Here is an 18,137-nt window from a genome sequence, read left to right as displayed (position 1 = left end):
TCAAGGTTGTAAAAATCGTTCGGCGATAGCTCGACGGTCGACTGGGGTCAAGCGATTAATCGGTTTGGCGGGGATTAATCGGAGGATTAATCGGGGACCATAAATTACTAATAAAACTATTTTAAAACTTAATATATCCTAAGAAAAAATAGTATTTGAAAATTTAAAATTTTGAAAATTTGAAATATGTGGTATAATATTTGAAAATTTGAATATTTAAACATTTAAAATTCTAAAGTTTTGAAAATTTTGGTGTAATATTTGAAATTTTGAAAATTTGAATTTTTTGAAATCTTCCCGCCAAGGGTCGTCGAGGACCGCCTAGCCTGAGTTTGACTGATATTGACCATTTTCCACCAAGCACCCTAATCGTAATCAGTTGCAGACCGCCTAGCGCCTAGGCGGCCGCCTAGGTCGATATTTACAACACTGATATATATATATATATATATATATATATATATATATATATATATATATATATATATATATATATGGGTTAGGTTATTTTGTTTTCACTATCTATTGTGTGCATGTATGACTGATTTTGGACCAATCATTTTAGTTATTTTAAGAAAGTAATTAATGCATATTACATGTTGAAGATATAATAGGTATTAATTACATCTTCAGCATTTAATATGCATTAATTACTTTCTTAAAACAACTAAAATGATTGGTCCAGAATCAATCATACGGGCACACAATAGATAGTGAAAACATTTGAACCTAACTCTATATATATATATATATATATATATATATATATATATATATATATATATATATATATATATATATATATAGAGAGAGAGAGAGAGAGAGAGAGTTAGGTTCAAATGTTTTCACTATCTATTGTGTGCCCGTATGATTGATTCTGGACCAATCATTTTAGTTATTTTAAGAAAGTAATTAATGCATATTAAATGCTGAAGATGTAATTAATACTTATTATATCTTCAACATGTAATATGCATTAATTACTTTCTTAAAATAACTAAAATGATTGGTCCAAAATCAGTCATACGGGCACACAATAGATAGTGAAAACAAAATAACCTAACTCTATATATATATATATATATATATATATATATATATATATATATATATATATCACGTTCCATAACATATGACGATAACATGAATCTAATCTAATTTACATTAAAATTTCAACTACAACATATAATGATATTTTTAGAAGAATACTTAAATCAAGAAAATACAAAAAAGAATTAGTATATAACAAACTTACAAATTAAAAAGTTCAACATAATAGCATGGCTCATAAAATTGTTCAAAGCCTTCAAACCAACACAAAAAACTTTAAACTTGTTTTCTTTGTGAATTTTGTATATGATTTGTATTTGTGTGTCTACTAAAAAAGATTGATCTTTTTATAGTAAAGTATCCATTAATTGTTTATTAAATATATTATATAGGTTATAAAACTTTTGAATTGTTAATCATTATTAAGAGACTTTTGAGTGGTATTCATTAAAATAGAAGGTTTCAAATGCATGAGGTGTTTGCAAATTTTTATGCGGGTTTTAAATGTATGAGGTTCAAGAAAATATGCTAACTTTATAAGTATGTATGATATGGTTTAAGACAAGCACCTTGCACATAGAATATGAAGTTTGATGGGATACTAAAGAATGTGAAGTTCCAAATGTGCATTCAAGAACAAGCCATGTATCGAAGAAGTATTGATCATTGTTGGAATATATGTTTACGATCTTGTCATCATCGGATCAAGCACCAAAATTATATCAAAGTTCAAACATGCAATGGCTACAAAGTTTGATATGAACGATTTAGGAAAGAGAGATACAAAGAATATATTGTAGCAAAGTTTTGAGATAGTTTCTTTGTTGTAATAAGTATAATTATCGTTTCTTCATGTTCTTATTTTTGTGTTTTGCCAATTATTTACAACAATGTTTTGAAATAGTTTTGTTCGTGTCTACAACCCAAATGTTTTTTTTTGTTTGGAATGGTTTAATTTCTTGCTTTCGAATGGGTTTGTTCATGTCTATAATTCAAATGTTTTTTTGAAAAATAAATAATCTTTCAGCCCGCAAGCATAACAAGCCAAAAAAGACTTTTCGCCAAAAAAACAAACACCACCTTAATGTATGATTCTGGTGTTAATCAGGCATTTATTTACGAAAAAACTCGAGACCGTAACAAAAAAAAAAAAAAAAAAAAAAAAAAAAAAAAAAAAAAAAAAAAAACTGAAAAATACCAAAACCCAACCGAAAAATATAGACGCAAAGACCGAACGACTAGACTGAACCAAAAAAAACCCAGGCTCAAGACCGTCTGTTAGAAAAAAAGAAATAATTGTTTCGAGACCGGTCCCAAAAAGATCGGACCATTTCGAAACCAACCTGATGCCGGTCCGGAACCTCCAATGTGCATCTCTACAATCAATTAAGGACAAATTCCCCATAGTTCAGGGAGTAATCGCTTAATCGGTATCTTCTTTTACTTTCTATGTTTCACCAATTTAAAATTAATCAAATGTTTTTTAAATCGTTTACAATATATTAGAACAAAAATTAATCAAAGGATACTTTAATCCTATCTGCTGTCATTGCTTGCTTGTATGTTGCTTCTCCCTATATAATGGCTTAATGTTGCATCCTAAAGAAATTTTGCCTAATTTGTGCATTTTGAATGTTTGTTCTTCACCTGAAACAAATTATGAATAACTAATTTCATGTTGCGTAACCTTATTTGACAAGCCAAAACATAACCTTACACGCATACCATAAGAAGGTTACAGTAGTGTTGTTTGCCTTAACAATTTCATCAAGAAATCGTTTTGCATATTATTCAGTACCACTACATGAGTGCAATTTGCAACAAAAGAATTAGTCGTACAACCAAAATTTGAGATTGTAAATTTGTTCGCTAAATAAAATTAAAATCCTTCTCTTGTTTATAGTAGTATATACATCTTAAATTTCAAATAATAACTTGAACGAGGCAATGTCTTAGAAATAGTCAACACATGCAAAAGATAAAAACAAAGATAAAGACTAAAGAGTGGCAACAAGTATATCAGTCACCCATCTATGCTATCAACATTCAAACAACTATGGGGGAAGTACCACATCCTTGAAGAAACGAAGATGCCTTTTGCACATTTCTGATCAGTGGTAGTGTGACGACAGAAGCAATCATATCTCTTTAACTGTGACCGAGGGCCAATCCACAACTCTGGGTTAAATACACTACCATACTTCCAATCACTACAAAAAAATGAATATTCTCCTATTGTCTTTTCTTTTGGTGACACCCATTTCATTACGCCAAAATCTAGTTCCTCAATCGGATCTTTTAAACCGTGATCCATCACATAAAGGTTCTCATCCGAACTTACAAAAACCGGATTCCCTACTTTTGACTTTGGAAAATTCTTGATTTTGAGTAATGTCAATTTGGGCTTTGGATTGAGTTTCATTTCATACACACGCCAGGTGTTGCTTCGGGCATATATCTTCCCCTTGAAAGCGTGTAAATCAAGGATGGGGTAAGTGGAGGAGACATGATTCCATGCTCCTTTACCCTCTACTGAAAACCATATATTGAAGTAGAGTTTATCTATAACTAGAAACACCCACCTATTTATTATATTTGAAAAGACAAGGATACACTTTAATAGAACAAGATTTTTTAAATTGGGGATAGCAGGGAAATGTAGTTCATGCCTTGTGATAGGATTCACAAGCCAGTAGTCATTGGTTATAAAACTTAACAAGATCAAGTAACCACAAGTTAATCCCACACACCTCCTGCCAACAGAATGGGGAAGGAGGGTTTTGAAGTTTCTTCCATCAAAGTCCTTCAGGTGGCAGTAGCACGAATTCATACAAGAAGTATCAGAGATGGACATCAACATGGGTGGTCTGGATGCCATAAACCTCTTCCTGAGTGCAAATGACCTCCATGACTTGCAAACTCCACTAAATGCAACAAAATCAACGAAACTCAGTTGCATCATAACTAAAAACAACACATCATGGTTAAGTTCTGACCAAGGCCCCACACCACTGTTGTCACAAGTCTTGATCCTCTTCTTCCTGTTAGATGTTGATGCATCATCATCATCATCATCATTCTGGTTTCTAGCCATTCCTACACTTACTAAAGAAAAATAACTATTCAGGATGTTGGTAAATGCGAATTCCACATAAGATATAAGAATTATGAAGACAATTACTCAATTACAAGACTTGAAAAACTTACATTCCTTATATACAATTGGCTAAGTCAATTACTCAATTACAAAAGCAGAAAAGCTATAAAGAATTGAATGAGCAGGAGCACCCGAACCAGAAAAACTATACTAAATACTTTTATCCGCAGCAACTCAAAAAAAAAAAAAGGAATTAAATAACACTCAGAAACAGAAATAATGAAACCAATAACCGACATGTCAATCAAATACCAAATTTACCCAAAACTAAATGATCAATTAATAAAAAAGCGTGAGATAAAATGCATAGAATAAGATTCGGAAACCAAAAAATTGAGAAATCAATTAACATGAAAACTTTGACTTACAAAAACAGAAAAATCATTACTTAAATAAGAGTAATGAACGAGCACTAAATCGCATAGATATAAACAATAAAACCGTAGAGACTCAAGTAATCAACCAAGCGAATTTTTAATAATGAAACTGAAGTACAAATATTCGACAAAAAAAAAAAAAAATACCTGATTGACGGCTGTGAATGGTTTCGGTAGCAGAATCAGTTGAGTTAATAATTTAGGAACTAATGGGTATAAATACTGAATTAGAGCTCCAGTAAAACCGTTGCTTCCATAATGATAGCAATCGCTGCGAGTAATTTTGGTGTTGCTTATCCCTAATCCAACGACGATATGGCTTCCGGTTCTCCTCGAAAAAGGACACGAAACCGAATCAGTTCTAAAATAAGACAGGATCAAAAAAGCTTCAATAGGTCCGATATTGTTTGGACGGGTTCTAAAAAATAATAGAGTAATAGACTGTTCCCAAATCGGTCCAAAAAAAACAAAAAAAACAAGAAAAACAAACAAACAAACCAGCAGTCTGTTTCAACAATTTACATAAATATAACTTGATATTTTTTTAATGGGATAACACACTAAAAGGATAACATAGTTTATAGTACTAAAAAAAAGACCGACCTATGAGGCTATGACCATGCTCCTGTGGTGTTAATCACATATTTATCAAAGAAAAAACTCGAAGCCAAAACCAAAACACTTGAAAGTACAAAAACGGAACCAATAAAACCCTTATACCAAACCAAAAAAGACGCATGCATGGCCATACGAAAAAAGATTGAAACTAATCCAAAAATGATTAGGCTGAAAAAGACCGACCTGTGACCGTCTGGTATCAGTCTGGGGTGCCAATGTGCATCTCTAACTCAAATTGATCATCGATCAATCTCAAGTTGACAAATTGTTTAGTGGTACACAGTGATACTCTCTAGGGTTGTTTCGTAGGATCAAACTGATTTCTGAATCATGCAGACGCATGAATGGTGTAGAAGTTATGAATAAATCTGCATACGAAATAAAACAAGATATTTCATTAGATATACGAATGACCGTATTGAATGATAAAAATAATCATTTTACCATTCTGAACTATTTTACTCAATTCTTAACTATTTTACTTGAGTGATATGTTCATATTTTATAAAATATAAAACATATCGTATATGAACCAACTTGCTGAATAATTAAAAAAATATATAGAAAATCATCAAATCCAAATTAATCATTAATCTATTCAAAATACAAATTAAACATAAATCTTTTGCATGTTAAACTTTTACTCCCAAAACTTGTATTCTAAACGTTAATTTGTTAACTTGCACTTCCAAAATAAATCATTTACAAATCAGGTTATTTAAAAATTAATACAAACTTTTGTAATTGCATCGCCATCTTCTTCGACTCCAATTGTTGCAAATTGCATATTCTCAATAGTAAGATGTTGCAACCTTTTTCAACACAATGATAATCGGAGAAAAGACGATTAGGAAAGAATTAATGCAATCACTAAACAAAGAGAGGAAAAAAAAGATAAGAGTATGTGTGGGAAAGAGCAACATCCACATTCAGATATTTCATGTGTTACAAACCTTAGAAATATACATGAATTAGCTTGAAGTATTTATTGTGAAATTTCAAGAAACTAAATTAAAGTGTGTAAATTAGTCAAATCAAATAGGAAGGTATGGTGGCTGTATCGGTACCGTTTTTTTCGGTTCCAAAACCAAAGAGAACTGAATTTTAAAGTACATTGCCATTTTCGTGAAATGCATTGAGTTGTTGCTTGGAAAAGTTTTGGAAGGGAGAAAGAAATTGATTCGTATGGGTGTTGTGTGCATTGTTTTTGGAATGGTTTAGCTTCATGTTTTGAAATAATTTTGTGTCGTGTCTACAATCAAAATGTTTTTTTGTTTGGAATGGTTTAGCTTCATGCTTTGGAATGGCTTTGTTCATGTCTACAATTCAAATGTCTTTGTTTGGAATGGTTTTGGAATGATTTAGCCTCATGTTTAAAATGTAAAATCTATTTAATAAATAAAATCAAAATTCTTCTCTGGTTTAAACTAGGGTATACATCCTAATTATTAAATCATTTAAAATGAAATTAGCACAAATTTAAAATTACTAATGAAATTATAGATGAGATGTAGATTGACTACTCTTGTCAATATAAAAATTGGAGCACTACCATCAAATATCTATAAAATTGAATTTGAACTATGCACGATACATGAGGTACACATCAGTTGAATAAGCTCACAAATCACAATACATTGAAGGGAACTAAAATAGGACTACTAATATGTTTTTTTATATATATTAATTAGAAGAGTTGCAATCTAAAATTTAAATTTTGAAAGTTTTTAATCAACTGTTTCACACACATCAAATGGAGATATAAATGATAGATGTGCCCACTTGAAACAAAAGAGTGAGCAAGAACGTAAGTATTTAAACAATAAGTTGCAAGATGTCTATCGCTCACGAACAAAGATTAATATTCAAACAATCACGAGGGAAGTACCACATGCTTGAAGAAAAGAACCTGCCGTTTTGACATTTCTCAGTAATGTTATGAAAGATCTCATATCTTTTGTATTGTGACAGAGAGTCAGCCCATGACTCTGGTATTATATCAGTCCCATACGCCATATCGCTACAAAAGAAAGCATATTTTTCTGTTGTCTTTTCTTTTAGTGACACCCATTTCATTTCACGAAAATCCATTTCCTCAAACGGAACGTTTAAACTATAACCATCCACCACATAAAGGTTTTCATCCGAGCTTACAAGCAACGGATAGATGAAGCGTCTCTTTGGAAAACTCTTGATTTCAAGTAATGTCAATTTGGGCTCTGGGCCAAGCCTCATTTCACACAAACCCCACCACTTGTTTAGGGTATACATCTTACCTTGGAAAACATGTAAATCAATAATGGGGATAGCACAGGAGACATGATTCCATGCATCTGTACCAACTATTGAAAACCATATTAGACGGGAGAATCTCTGAATAAGAACAAACAACCACCCAGATAGGGAAGGTGAAAAGATCAGGATAGCTCTGAATGGATTAAGATTTGGCGAACAGGGGACAACAGGGAAATGAAGTTCATGCTTCGTGATAGGATTCACAAGCCAGTAATCGTTGGTTTTCAAAGATAACATCACCAAGTAACCACAAGTTAATCCGATACATTTAGTGTCAGTGGAATGGGGAAGTAGGGTTTTGCGCTTTCCTCCTTTAAAATCCTTTAGGTAGCAGTAGCACTCTTTCATATTTGCATCATTAGAGATCCACATCAACATGGGTGGTTTCAATGCCATAAATCTTTTCATGTTACAAAGTGCAAATGACCTCCATGACTTACAAACTCCACTGAATGAAACAAAATCAAAGATTCCCAATTGCATTGTAACTAAAAAAAGCATATCATGGCTAAGTTCTGACCAATGTGACACACCATGATTGTCACAAGTATTGAACCTTTTCTTCCTGCTAGATGAATCATCATGATTCTGGTTTCTAGTCGTACTCCTTGTCTTTGCCATTCCTACAATTGCGAAACAAAATTTAACTATTCAAGATCTTGGTAAATGCGAATTCTACATATGATATATGAGTTATGAAAACAGGACAAGCATACACTTAAAACCTTACATGAAACAAAAGTACCAAACTCAAACAAACCCTAGATAATCCAAGTTATTAAAATCATTGTCTATGTGCATATTATTGCATATCATCATCTGTGCTATGAGTCATGACCCAATTAAACCTTTTCTGTGACATTGATGAAATAGTTTAATAGGAATTAAAGCAATGTTACTGTTTCTTATCAGACATTATTTGAAAACAAAAACATGAAAGACAATTACTCAATTACTACAGTTGTAAACGAAAATCAAAGTTAGCTTTGAATAGAAAAAGTTACATTCCTAATAGGAGAAAAAGATGTGGAGAATCAAATGAGGGGCAATTAAAGGATCAATTAACCTCTTAACCAGAAAAACTATAAACATTTAGGCCCTGATATACTCAATTACAAAAGCAGAAAAATCATCATTTCACGAAGAGCTATGAACGAGTTCGAATCACAGATATAAACAATTAAACTACATAATCAAGTAATCAACGAAGCGAAGATGAAAAAATAAAACAAAAAATTACCCGATTGATGGCTGTAAACAATTTCGGGAATCGGTTAGAGTCTAGAAATAGAACTTCAAGATTTTCGGTACTTCCATAATCATAGCAATCCCTCGGTAGTTCTTCCTGTAATGCGTATTGATAATGGGCCCCCATTTTGTGCTGAAAAATAAAAGCCTTTGGGTGGCCTTGCATAAAATTGAAATATTTTATATATCAATGTCGAAGTTCATTAATTTTTGGGATATGATATTTGTTTATATGATATTAAAATATAGTTAATTAATAAGTTGTTTGTTAATGTTTGACAAAATTTGTCTAATATAAAATGATTATTGATTTATATAGTTTTTTGTATACAAATGTTTATATTTTTATCATATATAATATCTAAACTAAACAACTAATGTGCCCATCAACTATTAACCAGTAAACAATAATTAACAAGATGCTGCTAAGTTACATAATTGACAAACAATAAAGTATTAATAGCAACCTTAAAATATGGGAAGTGATTTGTACATTATATTTTTTCTTCATAAACAAAAATTTATGTTCGAGAGATTTGTACAAATCCTATTAATTAAACATAAATTGTTGTGTCGATAAAAATCTAGTTTGTGCACCTATAGTTCATGCTACATAATCATAATCTTGACACTTACAATTGGAGAACAATCGAACATGATAATGAAATTTATGGATTTCAATATATATAAAATACATATGTGTTTGTGTATAGATATATAACACATGCATTTATGATGTGTAATCTCCACATTGAATTGGAATCCGAGTTCCTAAATTTGGTTACACAATATCTCAAAACAAAAATGTGCATAAATCGTAATGGTAAAGTGGCATTTTTTTTGGACGTAAAGACCTTAGTGGATGTATTTTTTATAAGAAACCCTTGAGATGAAATGGTTCAATTCTTGGGGGACAAAGAAGGTACATATAATTGACATTATTATTATTCAGGAACATTATGATTGTAAATATGCAGATTTAAGAGAGCGTGATGCAATACTATACATGTAAGCATATGTAAGTTTTAATTGCTATATGCATATACCTATATATATTTAATGTACTTAGTAAGATAAGCCTTGATTTTTTTATCATTACAAAGTTTTTATGAAACCTTTTCCTCCCCTTCTTCCCAAGAATTGGGAGAAAATATTTGGAAAAAAAAATTGCCATGCTTGGGTTCTCAAAGTGCCGTGTTTGGTAAAGCTCTAGGGAAAATCAAACAACTAAACGACGACAAGTTCCCCATAATTTGGGGACTAACGGGTATCTTTCTTTTGCGTTCTCTGTTTTCTCTTGTCACTAGAGAAATCTTCAATACGACTACATGTCTAATTTAGTGATATTTGCAGCAAAAAAGTTACTTGTACAGCTATAATTTAAGATTCTACAATTTATTTGATAAATAAAATCAAAATCCTTCGCTTGTTTAAAGTAGGGTATACAGAAAAGTAAAACTTTTAAAGTGAAATTACAATTAAGTACATATTTTTATAGATATAGAAAGTTTACACTCGTCAATATAAGTCAATTGGCATAGTTAAATTTGAAAGTACTCGTTTTCGTGTTCTTCGATTATCGTGATATTTGAATTTTGCAAGTTTTATATCCACCATTTGAATTTCACACACATAAAAGGGAGATATGGTCTATTTTTATACAATAAGTTGCAACAACATGCATGTCTTGAAAGAAGCTAACATAAGCAAATACAAAAAACAAGTAACAAGTCTATAATAGTCTCTATGATCACTCATTTATATGATCAACATTCAAACAACGATCAGGGAAGTACCACTTGTCTACAGCAAAAAACCTATGTTTTCGACTTTTATCACTAGTGTCAATGAAGCGTTCATATCTCTCATATTTCAACAGAGGGTCAACAGAGTCAACCCATGACTCCGGTTTAATTGCAGCATCATACCTCCACACACTAAGAAAGAAAGCAAGTTCTCCAATTGCCCTTTCTTTTTGTGTCACCCATTTCATTTCATCAAGATCTAATAGCTGAACCATGTTGGAATATTCTAGAAAGATATCCATCACATAAAGTTTTTCATCCCAACTTACAAACCCAGGATATAAGAACTGTGGCTTCAACATATCCTTGATTTTGAGTAATGTCAATTTAGGGTTTGGAGTGAGTACCATTTCACATACAACACCATACACGTCTATCGTATATATCTTCCCCTTGAAAGCATGCAAATCAAGGATGTAGGAAGTAGAGACATGATTCCATGCAGCTTTACCCGATATAGAAAAGCATATTTCACGCTGGGATTGATTTAACACAACAAACACCCACCCATTTATTGTACGTGAAAAGACGAGGATAGCCTTGACTCCATTTGGAAAAAGAGGGGCATTGAAAGGAACACATGGGAAATGAAGTTGATGCCTTGTGATAGGATTCACAAGCCACAAGTCTTTGGTTTCCTCCCCTAACAAGATTAAGTAGCCACAAGTTAAGCCGATACAAGTCCTTCCAGATGAATTGGGAATCATGGTTTTGAACTTTCTTCCTTCAAAGTCCTCTAGGCAGCAGTAGCACTCTTTCTTCTTATAAGAAGGATCAGAGATGGACATCAACATCGGTGGTTTGGATGCCATAAAAATCTTCTTATTATTGAGTGCGAGTGACCTCCATGACTTGCAAACTCCACTGAATGCAACAAAATCAATGACTCCAAGTTGCATCATAACTAAAAAAAGTAAATCATGGTTAAGTTCTAACCAAGGTGCCACACCACCATGGTCATAAGTCTTGAACCTCTTCTTCCTGCTAGATGATGATGTATCATCATGATTCTGCTTTCTGGTCATACTCCTTGTCTTAGCCATTCCTATACTTAGCAAAAGTAAAATAAATACTTCTATGCATATACACAAACACTACCTAAAATGTGGCAAGAAAAAGATGAAATAAGTAGAAATATGAAAAGGATCCTACCCCACACGCCATTCAACCTTTTTCTGACATTGATGGAAAGATTAAAAAAAATGAAAGCAGTGTTACTGTTTTTACTAGAAAATATTTTTAAAGAAGAGCGTGAAGGCAACTACTCAATTACATAATCTGTAAACGAAAGCAGCTTTTGACTTAAATAACTCGATTAATCGATTACAAAAGCAGATAAAGCTGTGAAAAAATTAGAGGAACTAAAGAAAACAAGAATCAAATGATATTAAAGAATCAAGAATGAAAATACCAATAACCCACGTATCAAACGGATCAAAGTGCAAGTTTCTACAGTAACATACTTCAAGAAGTCAATAAACATTTAAGTTCTGATTTATAAACGAATCGCATAGATATAAACTATTAAAATTTAGATAATCAAGTAATCAACCAAGTGCAATTGAAATAATAAAACTGACAAAAAAGTTACCTTATTGAAAGCAGTGAACGATTTTGGTAGAAGAATCGGCTTTGAGTTTATAGGTTTAAGAATTAATCGGTAGATAGAACTCCAAGATAACTGTTGCTTTCGTGATAGCAATCGCTGCGAGTAATTTCCATGTTGTTTAACCCCTAATTCGATGACGATATCTCCTCTAGTTTGATTCTCTACAAGTTAATTGCTAATGCCGTAATGCGTATCTGTTTTCAAACCAAATAATTGGAACAAATTGAACATCAACTTTTTGTTTAACAAAATCAACCAAAAACTCAATTGATTAAGAACTTAACAAACAATATAACTAAAATCCTTACAAGAACAGTATCATGACAAGAAACTTACGCCTTAAATCAAGAGCAACTTCTAACGCCTCTTATCAAAGGATCCAAGAACTCAGATTACACAACCAGATGATTGATCTTAATGCAAGAACAGCGAAAGAGGGCAATCAGAGAGAAAACCCTCAAATGTGAGAGTTGTGGATCAAGAACTCAGATTACACACTCTTATCAAAGGATCCAAGAACTCAGATTATATGCATTTAGCAAGTGTCTTCCAATTTTTACAGTGTATTTTCCATTCTCCCGTACAACAACGCGTATTTCTTCAAAATACTGCTCCACTTGACAGCTTCAGTCCTCCAACTCTTTCCTGATTCACTTTTAACCCAAAAACGTTTAGATTTCACACTTTATAACCTGAAAACAAAAGCAGCGTCTAAGAACCAAAAACTTATTTTTTCCAAAGCAAAATTGAATAATCCAAGAGCATTTTGACAGTATCCATAAAAAGCCCAATTCTAAAAAACAAAAAAGCTAGGCCCTTTTTGGGCCCAAACTTCAGATCATCTGGGCCGTGTATAAACTATAAAGCTTAAATAGATCAATCTCAACGTAGTGGTAGACAAAAATTATCTTCTTGCTCTCTCACAATGATTGAAAATTATGGATTTCGATATATAAAAATTTAAAAGTACATATGTAAGTCGAAAGGTTAGTGAATATATGTGGTTTCTTACAACTATATCAAAGACATTATTGAAGTATAATAAATATACCATAAAATAATATTATATAAATATGTTTATCGGATTGAAGAAACACATGTGTTAAAACATAAAACCTATAAAACTAACGATTATTGATAGTTTAGATTATATAAATGAGGGATACTTATACTTTATATAATGATTGTCGATGGTGTACATCTATTTTAAGTTTTATAAACAAACTATGAATTAGATACAACTAGAAAATAAATATATAATCTAGGACTAAAATTATAGTGTGTACGTTTGTCGTTAAGAAAATATATATAAAAAACTATCCATATGGTATTATAGCACCATCTTTAACCATGCTCCTTTTTTTTTATTAAAAAAATGTAAAAATATTGTAAATAATTATTAATCACCAACTCTTCTATTTTTTACCCCAACAAAATTCTAAATATATTCCTTTCTTCTTAACTTTTATATGTTTTTATAGATAACACTTCTTGTTAGAAATATGGTTTAGTGGCACTTGGAAATTTGAGAATCGTGATAATCACTTTCAAATCGAAGTATAAGACTCAGATAAAATCAAAGAGAAAGAAAGAGAGAATGAGATGGTGTAATTTCGTGAGTACCAGAAAACTGACTAAAAATTGGTTATAAACATTCTTTGTCTGAAAAACTCTCAAAACTATCATATAATAGTTTTTCTCAATAGTCAAAACTGTTATAAATCCGGGTTTGGTATAAGGATTAATGCAAAGTCAAAACCAGGTCAGCTCGATCCCAACCAAGGGCTCTGCCCCTTGGACCCCGCTCCCAGGGGCGCTGCCCCCGAACCCCAGTTCGTTCAGAGGTTTCGCCCTTAAATGACAGTGTACTTTGATACTTGATCAAACTTAAACAAGTGTGTACTTCACACCTTCCTTACTTGTTTAATATTTATCAAGATCATTTTTAGTCAACAAAGTAATCCCATTACATTTAAATAACATTGATGATAACAAATCACCAACACTTATATTTATTATATTTTTCAAATATATCTCAAAAATTTGTTACAATAAATATAAGCAAACAGATAATTTGAATATAAATAATTCACATTTAATGTGATGTAACTAAATTAACTCAAAATTGAAACAAATTAAATAGATTAGATATATTTAAAACTTAAACTTGACGACCAAAATATGAAAAGTGAAACTTCGATACTGTTTTTGTGCAAATGAATTGTGATACTACAAAATTGGAGTAAAATTATTCATAAAACTATATCTCATGTAAAAATAGCTAGAGTTAAGTACGGAGATGGTGTACACTATTTTCTTACAACATTGTTTGAGGCATTTTATGCATTTTAAGCACATTTATTTTGTATTTTAGTATAGCGCTACAAGAAAGGTGAGCATTAGCGGTAACGACTGTCTCCGCGAAAGATAGAGCTTGTCGACGCTAAAGATATTAGCGGTGACATGTCGCTGCAAAAAGGTAGTCACTAATGTTTCGTCGCAAATGCACTATTAGTCGCCGCTAATACTAATTTGTCGCCGCTATTGGTGTGTCGCCGCTAATAGTCACACGTCGCCACCAATATGACATCGCCGCTAATAGGTTCGTGTCGCCGCTAAAACAATTGTTATTTTATTTTTATTTTTTTATTTAAAATTAAAATTATAAAAAACAATATAACATTATTTACCCAAAATATTAATCCTTACACAATCAATCCAAAATATTAATCCATACACAACCAATCTAAAATATTCTTCTAAACAAAGTGCAACGTATCCAAAATATGCTTCCAAACAAAACATTTCATAAAATCCTAAAAAAAATAGTTACCCGTCCTCGTCACTCTCATCATTTCCTTTATTATTATTTGGTAGTGGTAATGAGCGAAACCACTCTTCTAATGCAGCAGAACAGGCCAGGTCCTTTATTATCGTTCGCAACATTCCCAACTACAAAGAAAACAAAATATATTACCAACATATCATAATGCATTATACTTTCCAAAAATTACCAAAATAAAAAATATCAACATATCTAACTATAACCAACATATCATTATAGCATTCTACTTTCCAAATACACTTAAACATACATCATACACAACATATCATTATAACATTCTACTTTCGATTATAGCAGTTTACCTTCCAAAAAATTGCCAAAAAAAACAACATAACAACCTATAACCAAACTACATGATACAGAATATTACATATGCATTATAACATTGTATTTTTTTTTCATTTTTCCATTATAGCATTGTACTTTCCAAAAATTATCAAACTACATAATATCAACATATCAAACCATAACCAATATATCATTATAGCATTCTACTTTCCATTATAGCAGTGTACTATATACTAAACAAACAATTACCAACATATCATTATAACATCCTACTTTTTTCCGTTTTTCCATTACAGCATTATACTTTTGAACTTAAACTAACAATTACATGTGATTATGGTGGTTCTTGTGTCATCGGTTGTTCTTGATCGTACATAGACACAACGGTTGGAGGCTTACGCCCAATGTCTCTGATATGTCCGTGTCGAACACCCAATATTCTTTCAAAACATTTTCTTCTATCACTTGGTGTTAGACTGCTTGCTACAGAAAAAAGCTTGAGTTTGTTGATTGATCTCTTGGAGTAAAGCATTTTGTATTTTCAAAAAATGATAAACATCATAAAAATTAGATTACTAAATACCCTTGATGATATAAAAACTTATATGAAAATATAACTTAACCACTTACTAATTGTTGCTCGATTGCAGGACTATAAAATACCCATTGGCGATTAGAATTATCCTTACGAAATGCTTCAATTCGAGTGATATCATATTTAACATTAAAAATTAGATTAATTACACTTTAAATAAACAGTTAAATATAATGTAACTTACTTCTTTGAAACATGCATTAATGTACGAGCTCAACCTCCCTCTGTTTACAACTAGTTGTTTTGCACGAACTTCTTTGTTTGACGCCGAACGCCTTACAAATGTAACATCTGGATTCCCAGGTATATTATTTTACTTATTTATTTGAGAGATTTTTTAAGTGACTCGACGAGTTGGTGCCTCAACTCGTCGAGTAGATTCATGATTTGTGACGTGGATTAATGAGCTGACTCGACGATTCGGTGAGCCAACTCGCCGAGTCAGCGCTGCTGGAGGAAACCCTAAATTCTCGGGACTGTGGCCTATTTAAGGACACTTATAGCCTCCATTTCGTCTCACCAGTACCCTTGCACCCTTGAGAGAAACCCTAGCGTCCATAGTGAGCTTGAGTGGTGAGGATAGGTAATCTTGTGATCACTTTGGCTCATTTCCTTGAAAAGGAAGGAAGGTTTATCAAAGAGAAAGAAGGGAAGGCTGTGGATCTGCTTCTTCTTCATCTCAAGCTTCAGATCAATGTAAAAAGCTTTTACCTTTCTTGTAGGATGGTTAGATCTCATGCTCTTGAGACTTAGGGCTTGTAACACCTTCTTATTGGGGCTATGGATGCATCAAGCCCCTTTTTGAGTGTAGACTTCAGATATAGACCTTGTAAGGTCCAGAGAGTCCAAAAGTTTAGAAAAATAGTTGGCCAATTGAAGAGTTTTGAGTTTTGGGGGCATTAATGGAGTGATGATGGCATATAGAGCAATATATGCCATGCATGGCCATCAAGATAGGAACTTTACGTGATTATTGAACCTTGGGAGTGTAGATCTAGTGTTTGGGGAGGTCTCATGCCTTAAAAATAACTGAATGAGAAAAGATTATGAATGGACTCGCGGAGTCAAGGAGTCGACTCGACGAGTCGGATGGGGATATCCCGAGGGTTTTGGTCGTGCAGCAACTCGACGAGTTGACGGGTCAACTCGGCGAGTTTAGCTAGACTGTTAAGTGATTCTGTAGGTGACGAGCAGACCCGCTGAGTCCCATGAGTGCACTTGATGAGTAGGGTCAACATGGACAGTTGACTTGGGTCCAACCTCTGTTGACTAAGGATTTGGTCAACATTGTCTTGGGAAAACCCTGGAGGGGAAAATTGGTCTTTTCTTATTGAGAGAAGGAGAGAGAGAGAGAGAGAGAGAGAGAGAAAGAAATATAACTTAGTGAATGTATGATTTAAAGAGTTAATTAGATATAATTACTATATGTGATTAGGAAGAGGCTAGATTGGTGATTCGTGTATGCGAGTATTCATTCACTTACTTATTTACGAAGTGAGTCTTCTCACTATACTTTACCAGGGTGGTAGTGTGTGTAACTAAGATATGTTATGTGCATTGTGATATCCTGCCTTATTTCTGTTGGAATAGTGTCTAAGGCTGCAACTATATTAGGCAAGTATTTGACCCGATGGTGCATGGTTCTTTTGGGTTGCCTTCACCATAGCAACTTGATAGGATGATTTATTATGAGAGAATAGATATTATTAATATATTATGAGAATAATATAAGGAGTAATAATATTGTTATTTGATTAATATAAGTCATAAATTAATTAGAATTAATTTGGTGACTTAAAGAGATTAATTAAATAAGACGGTATAAACTGTCAATTGTTTGATAGTTACACTTTGGGCTATAAATCCTTTAGGATAAAGGATGGACGATTTCTAGGGCTAAGGATAGCCATAAAATCGTCCAAGGCTTATCTTGGAAAGGATTGGGATTGCTTAGGTCTTAAGTTATCCAATTAGGGTTTAAGGGTGAAACCCTAGGAGCCTCACAAGTATAAATAGACCCCTTGGGGTTGGGAAATCGGCACCTGTCTCTTTAGAAGAACCCTAGCCGATTTCTATCTTCCATCCTCTCTCTCAAATCATCCTCCTTGCTAGTTGGTGTTTGTAAGCCATTAGAGGAGTGACATTTGTGACTCTAAAACTCCATGAACAAGAAGATCAAGCAAGTGAATCAAGGTAAACTTCTAACTCTGATTTTGTATTGTTATTGTACCTTATTAGCCATTAGAAGTC

The 18,137-nt window shown here is 32.5% G+C and overlaps 3 protein-coding genes across 4 annotated transcripts; all 3 read right to left on the bottom strand.

Annotated features, from left to right (window-relative positions):
- Positions 1-3,073: 3,073 nt before the first annotated feature.
- LOC145098483 (uncharacterized) lies at positions 3,074-4,144 on the bottom strand. The gene has a single exon (XM_079036118.1). The coding sequence runs from the start codon at positions 4,142-4,144 to the stop codon at positions 3,074-3,076; it is 1,071 nt and encodes a 356-aa protein (XP_078892244.1).
- Positions 4,145-6,838: 2,694 nt separating this feature from the next.
- Positions 6,839-8,944, bottom strand: LOC145101818 (uncharacterized). Its single transcript, XM_079039088.1, has 2 exons — positions 8,738-8,944; positions 6,839-8,120 (listed from the first exon to the last, which is right to left on the bottom strand). Exon 2 carries the CDS (start codon positions 8,116-8,118, stop codon positions 7,048-7,050), a length of 1,071 nt encoding a protein of 356 aa, XP_078895214.1. The 5' UTR covers positions 8,119-8,120; positions 8,738-8,944; the 3' UTR covers positions 6,839-7,047.
- A 1,389-nt stretch (positions 8,945-10,333) lies between these two features.
- Positions 10,334-12,711, bottom strand: LOC145101817 (uncharacterized). Of its 2 annotated transcripts, XM_079039087.1 has the most exons (4): positions 12,496-12,711; positions 12,142-12,353; positions 11,487-11,595; positions 10,334-11,414 (listed from the first exon to the last, which is right to left on the bottom strand). In XM_079039087.1, the coding sequence occupies exons 3-4, from the start codon at positions 11,591-11,593 to the stop codon at positions 10,496-10,498; spliced, it is 1,026 nt and encodes a 341-aa protein (XP_078895213.1). In that variant the 5' UTR covers positions 11,594-11,595; positions 12,142-12,353; positions 12,496-12,711; the 3' UTR covers positions 10,334-10,495. The 2 variants fall into 2 exon arrangements, with proteins under 2 accessions (XP_078895213.1, XP_078895212.1); XM_079039086.1 differs by having other exon boundaries at positions 10,334-11,595.
- Positions 12,712-18,137: the final 5,426 nt, after the last annotated feature.

Source organism: Lactuca serriola, chromosome 4, assembly GCF_051521515.1.
Source record: "Lactuca serriola cultivar US96UC23 chromosome 4, Lser_US96UC23_V15, whole genome shotgun sequence".
NCBI lineage: Eukaryota > Viridiplantae > Streptophyta > Magnoliopsida > Asterales > Asteraceae > Lactuca > Lactuca serriola.
This window is presented reverse-complemented; position numbering and strand designations above follow the sequence as displayed.

Coding starts and splice junctions, on each gene's coding strand:
- LOC145101817 (XM_079039086.1), bottom strand. CDS start 11,593: ATGGCTAAGACAAGGAGTATGACCAGAAAGCAGAATCATGATGATACA.
- LOC145098483 (XM_079036118.1), bottom strand. CDS start 4,144: ATGGCTAGAAACCAGAATGATGATGATGATGATGATGCATCAACATCT.
- LOC145101818 (XM_079039088.1), bottom strand. CDS start 8,118: ATGGCAAAGACAAGGAGTACGACTAGAAACCAGAATCATGATGATTCA.